This window comes from Egretta garzetta, unplaced genomic scaffold (assembly GCF_000687185.1).
Source record: "Egretta garzetta isolate BGI_Z169 unplaced genomic scaffold, ASM68718v1 scaffold230, whole genome shotgun sequence".
NCBI lineage: Eukaryota > Metazoa > Chordata > Aves > Pelecaniformes > Ardeidae > Egretta > Egretta garzetta.
The window spans coordinates 1,593,297-1,599,579 of NW_009258281.1; the positions used below are offsets into that span (position 1 = coordinate 1,593,297).

The 6,283-nt window shown below is 39.9% G+C and overlaps 1 protein-coding gene across 1 annotated transcript in view; it reads left to right on the forward strand.

The window, feature by feature from the left end:
* Positions 1-6,283, forward strand: part of ERBB4 (erb-b2 receptor tyrosine kinase 4) — a 412,269-nt gene that overhangs the window by 259,834 nt on the left and 146,152 nt on the right. The window contains exons 16-17 of the mRNA XM_035891859.1: positions 870-914; positions 1,044-1,118. Of these exons, the coding sequence (XP_035747752.1) occupies positions 870-914; positions 1,044-1,118 (120 nt within the window). The remainder of the gene's footprint in view (positions 1-869; positions 915-1,043; positions 1,119-6,283) is intronic.

The window sequence follows — 6,283 nt, forward strand, 5'->3', positions numbered from 1 at the left end:
ACTAGCTGGGCATTCAGCACTAAAGGGTGTCAGATTGTCTTAACCCCTAAAAGCTTAACTTCAGATATCTGTCTCTGAGAACCCTGACTGCTGTGTAAATGTGTAATTGACTTGCTCTTTGAATGAAGAGGACCTAGGACACTACCTACTGCTCTTCATGAGGGCAAGGAAAATCCACGCATATCCATGTTTTGCAAACAGACTCTTTCCTCATGATTGTGCTTTAGTGTTGCTGTATAAAGCTATTCCCTGCATATCTATTGCCTTTGGTGAGCACCTGCTGATTTTGCAGGTGGAAGACTTCTGGCAGCATCTAAGGAAAGCAGGATAAAATGCCTGAATCAGCAGACAACATCTTGCTCTGGTTTTTGTTGTTGGAAGTTCATCCTTGAGCTTTCCTGATAAAAGTATAGTCAGCTTCCAAAATATTTCTACATTTGCCCTAGCTAGGAACTTAGAACAGAATGAGCAATTGCATCAATTACAGAAAGAAAAAAAGTTTTACATCGTGCTCCCTGAGGTCTCATCTTGCAAATGAACAGCTTTTGTGCAGTAATCACTGGTTTGATGATTCAGAAAACATCCAGAAAAAGCAACTCTATTGTCAGCACTCCCACGTATGCAGGTGAAACCTGCCTTAGGTGTTGTTTGAGCCAAGATATGTCCAACCTTGGAGTGCTGTTTATGTTGCTATTATTGTTCTCATTGCAAGCTTGTTTTTGTCACAAGCTATAATTTTATGGTGGCTTGGGTCTCTCTTGAGAATTATAATTAAGAATGTGGCACAAAAAGGGGACTCCTGCTTCTTGGATCTGTAAATAACAGATTTCTCTCTTTCTCTCCCTTTTTTCAATTTGGATTTGCTGCAGGTGCATAGGGCCACGTATTGAGGACTGCATCGGCCTGATGGATAGGTACTTGCTGAGTGATCTGAGTGATCGTTCCCTGTGTGTCTTCCATTCTCCACGTGTGGACAAGGGCGCATGCGTGTGCATGTCCTTGTGAATGGCAAATGACGTCTTTTGTTCTGTAATTGCCTGCAGGTGTAGAGGTCCCACTAGTCATGACTGCATTTACTATCCATGGACACGACAGTCCACTTTACCACAACATGCTAGGTAACATCCACCACTTTTCCATTTTTGTACACAAGGTCCTTCCCTGGTTGCCTTAGAAATGTTATACTATCCAGTTTGTTCAGAAACACGTATTATGGGAAGTATATAATTTGTCCTTTCTGTTTAAAAAAGAAAATAATGGTAACCTTGCAGCAATTTTATTTTTCAGTAATGACAATCAAAATAAATTAATGCAGGAAGACTCCCAAAGCATTCTGGTTATGCTCTGCATTCTTTCTCATGAAAAACTTTCATTGCCACTGAGTTTGTAAACTCAAACTGGTTAGTATGACTTCCAGGCTTTGGAATTACTGTCATGGGCTAAGACTGTATGAAAATTATGTCATTTCAATTGACTTCACCTCATTAAGGATTCGACTTTGTTTTTTTTTCTTGTCTTTAAAAAAAGATTTTAAGATTGCCTTTCCTTCCTAGTTGTGTACGTAATGTGAACATTCTTATTTCTAGCTGTGGAGGGAGAACATATTTACACTTGAAAACCAGTACTCTTTAATGGCTATCGAATAGTGTACTTGTTTAATTAAATCAGTATCAGTTCTGACTTCATTCATGGACTGAAACAAAAGAAGACAGTTTTTCAATATTTCGATACTTTTTTTTTAATCTTTCTGAGCTGGGGTACCCAGTTTGAGATTCTTCTGTGGGGGCCTCGTTTTCAGATGTACTCATCCAAACTGAGTTGCCTAAAGCAAACAGTCAATTTTAAAGGTCTCCTTTTTGTCAACTTTACTCAAAGCACAAATATAGAAAATGTATTATTATTTGCATAAGTTTAAGGGGCTTACCAAACTACAGAGAATGAAGGCTGTGATGAAGTTCTTTGCTTTAGTAACCAATTTAAACATAACATATATTTCATCAATTGGATTTTTAATCAGCTTTTGGGGGAACAGTAAGAGCTTTATCATAGGAAGACAACTTGTTGGCTGTAGTGTAACTGTTACAGGCTGCTCGCTCTTCCTCTCTTAGCCCAAAAGCTGGTCAAACCTTGTTCACTGTTTAATTCAAGTGGTATAACTCCAAAACTTACCTTTGCACTGAAAACGTTCAGGTAGTAGTAGTAAAGGCTCTGGAGGTACTGCCAAATACCCACTGAATTTGATGGGAAGACTCCTGTTAATCACAGTGGATGTTAGATTGGGCCCTGTATTTGAAAGTGGAATTAAAGGAGTGGAATCTCAAATGTGATGACACAACACTAAATAAAGTGTTGGCTAGTAAGGTGCCAGGCTTCAGCCATGTGTTAGCAGGCAATGCTTATTTTGTTTTTTATGTTGGGGAAATCATAGGTTTTGTCTCCTTGAAGCTATTGTCAAGGTGGTAAAGCAAATTATCAAAGGGAATGGAACTTAAAGCAATTGTTTTACTATGCTCAAGTAAATAATTTCCTGCTCCATGTAGTGTCAAGGGGAAGACCCTCAAACGTTTCCTTTAGATCTAACGGAGGGGGTTTTTTTGTTCCAACTTTGTTGAATTTATTTTAGGAAAATTAGTGTGCTGTGTGTTTAAATCTCAGTATGTCCGTATTTTTTTACTTTCAAGCCACAGAAGGAAATTTCATACCGTTATATTTATTAGATTAGTGAAATTGTACATCATTTTTTTGGCGGAAGTAGTTCATTTTGTTTGGGCTAAAAATGGCAAAACTGCACTGGCAAAAGTGATACTTTTTACTATGGTAGGGGTGTAAATTAAAAATTGATGTGTTTAACTTCAGATAGAACCTTCTTCATGTCCCTTTAACAATTGCTGCCCTCCTTAGACTTACAGATCTTAAAACAATTAATAATCAGTTTTACCTTATCCATTGACTTGAATTTCTTCCATTGATGTGAATTAGCAGTGAGTTGAAGGGCAGGGACCTCTGCTGTTCAGGCAATTGAAAGCAAGAGCAGGGCTCTAACCACAAACACTGAGGTATTTCTCATCTTCACGTATTTCCATTTTCATACCAGTGTTGCTTTTCTCTCCAGTTTGCAGTTTGAAAATTGGTTTCGCCATGATCCATTGACTTGAGGGCTTTTGTAGGAGTCTGGTAGAATAGCACAGGAATTCTTACTGTCGTGCTTAATAAAGATGAATCAGATGTGTGTCACATGACTTGTTTTCCAGGTGACCAGCAAAATGTCAGCTTTTCTGCATATGTTTGGTTGCTTATATTCTGTGGAAAAAAACCCTTACTTTTGGCTTTGCATGTCTTTCTGCATAGGTGTTTGGGGTTTTTAAAACCTTTAGTTTCAATAGAGTGCTGTCCAAAAGGTTGCAAGAATCCCTTTTCTTTTTCCAGTTCCAGCTCAGTGCCACATATAAGGGTTATTTTAGCCCTTTTCCTCTAGACTACTTGATAGTTTTTTCAAATTGCTGTTAGGTTACTTGCTGGATCTCATGTGCCTTTTTTTTTCCTCTGTGAGGACCCACGTATATTTTTGATGTGTTCATTTTATCCTCACAAAGGCTTTCACTGTATTCTTAACTGCCAGGGAAAGTTCAAACTCTAAAGGAGTTAGAAGTCACGGGAGAAATGAGTGCCTCTTCTGCTTGTGGTTAGTTGCAAATTCTGGTTATTGTCATTATAGCTCTTGATCTACTGTAGTTGAAACCATATGGCAGGGAAAGCCTTTCTTCACATTTGTGACATGTTCTGTCTGTATTTATACCATGTTTAATTCATAGCGTCCCTATCACAATGTTGTCTGATCGTAATTCGTGTGATTCACTGAGTAAGTTTGCTGAGCAGATTTTCTGGCTGACCTCTCTGGGCTGCTCAGATGAGACAGAGGCCTGAAGGAATGGGGTAGGCCTTGCCAGCAGAGAATTCCCCATGCAAGGTGGAGCCCTTAGCTGGCATGTAACTAACATCACTGTTTCTTTGTCTTCCTTCCTTCGTTCCTTCCCTGCCATGTTGAGAATCTCAGCCCAGGGAACAGAAAGGAGATGAGAGCCTTGTGTCCCAGCTTTTCTCAGCCACTTGTAGCTCTTCCTGTTGTTCTCTGCCTTTTGGAGGGGGGGAGTAGGTATTACATTATTACTGTAAGGCTTCGGTTTGGGTCCACCTTCTATATCAACCTTTCCTAGAAATCACCAAAACAAATACAGAAAGCAGATGGAGGCTGGAATTTCCCAGGGTGCCTAAAGGAGTTAGCTGTCCTCTTTTCCCACCCCTTACTAGAATGACACTCCTCCTTTCAATCCCTCCTGACAATTATAGTTGGTGATTTCTCTGAGTGGAATAGCATGCTTGTTAGCTCTGGAACAAAGAGTGAAAAGAGGAGTATGCCTGCCTCAAAGGTTTGGATAACCATTGCCTAAAAGGAAGATAGGAAAACTGTAAAAATAATACCTTGCCATCCATTAAGAAAATTACTCTAGGTAGCAGCTTAAGACTGGTTCTTCTATGCTCCCCTGCTCCCAAGTCCACCAGAAAAGCTTGGTTAACTCAGCTATTGAAGCTAGGCTGTGAACAAAGTTTTTACATCAAGTATGAATTTTAAATGTTGTCATCCTTCCTATGATTCATTCAACTTAAGACTAAGGGAGAAGAGGTTGTCAAAGGAGTGAAGTTTCTGGTTTTCAGTATATGAGAGATTGCAAATCTGAAGATGTCATGAGAAGCATGTGGTGGATATGATAGGAAGGAAGGAGCACCTTGATGTTACTGGTCTGAGTAAGCTGATGTCTCTATTTATGCCCTAAGAAAATTTAATTCATGTTTCCCTTTTAACTAACAGAAACTGATTAGGCAAGACCACTGTTGTCAAGTGGTTGCACAGAATCACAGAACGGCTACATAAATGGTTACATAAAATCATGTGTAGATATTAACTCAAATTGCAATCCTAATGCTAGCCCTATATCAACAAAGAACATGCTCTCAACAAATCATCACTTCCTCAACAAAAAAGCTGTTTTTCTGTACTGGGTGTGTGTACAAGAGCTAATTAACAGTAAACCCTATGTAATGCAGGCAAATCCTTTCATAGCTGTTTTGTACCCCTGCACAGTATGACTTCAATAGAATTTCACAGCGGCTCCGAGAAGATGATGGGGAAGGGAAACCACCTCTAATAAACTGCTGATGTTCATTGCTTTTATGGCACTCTGTTCCATTGCTTGGAGGAAAGCATTCCATATGCTCTGTATTTTTATAGAATAATTATAGTCATTCTGGAGGGGAAGAGGAAGAGAATCTCTGTATAAAATAAGAGGAAAAGTAGGATTTGTGAGTATGAACTAAGCTACATTACTTGATTGGTAAAAGATGCTACTCTTGAGAGACTTTTATTACGGAGCTTTCTGATGCTGTATCAGAACAGAGCAGATGAAGAAACAGATTTATTTTTATTTTTCAAGAATCAAGTCTAGAAAAACAGGCAGTTTCTTGTCCTGCCTCTATGGGTTGGATAGAGCTTACACATGATCTGTTTAGGACAGGCTGATAGAGAAATCTCTGTTCTGTATGAGAAGTTGCTGAACTGGTTCTCAAACAGACCTCTGCTGTGGGCACTTTTATTGTCACAACATTTTACTGCCTAGAGCTTTAGGAGGAATACATTCTGAGTACACCTATGATGTGAATGAAAGTCAGTCACTGCAGTGATGTCCTGAGTTCCCCCGCTTTTTACCACTCCCACTTAGCAGAACTGGTCTACTTAGGAGAGGGGCTGGCAGGGATTCCTTCTTTTCTGCTCTACAGATCTGACCACAGATAAAAAAGCAGTCATTGTATTAAGACTTCTGTTCTATAACAAGTTGAGAAAGATTTTTCTGGGGTCTGGGGGGGTGGGGTCTGGTTCATGTGCTTTACTCGGAAGCTTTAACTGGTGTGATCTCGTAGTATGGAAGGATTTGGTAGGATCTGCTACTATAGAGAGAAATAAGCTGTTAAGGTTGGAAGAGTGAAGGAACTAGAAGCAATTGTCACGCAAGTGCTTTTTAAAAATGTCGTGGTTTAACCCGGCTAGCAACTAAGCACCACGCAGCCGCTCGCTCACTCCCCGCCCTCCCTCAGTGGGATGGGGGAGAGAATCGGGAAGAAAATAAAAGGTTAGAGCCGAGGGCTGAGATAAAGACAGTTTAATAAGAGAAAATAAGATGGGTTTGCCTCTGCGCTGCCAGTTGCTCTGCTTCCATTGCTGCAACCACCC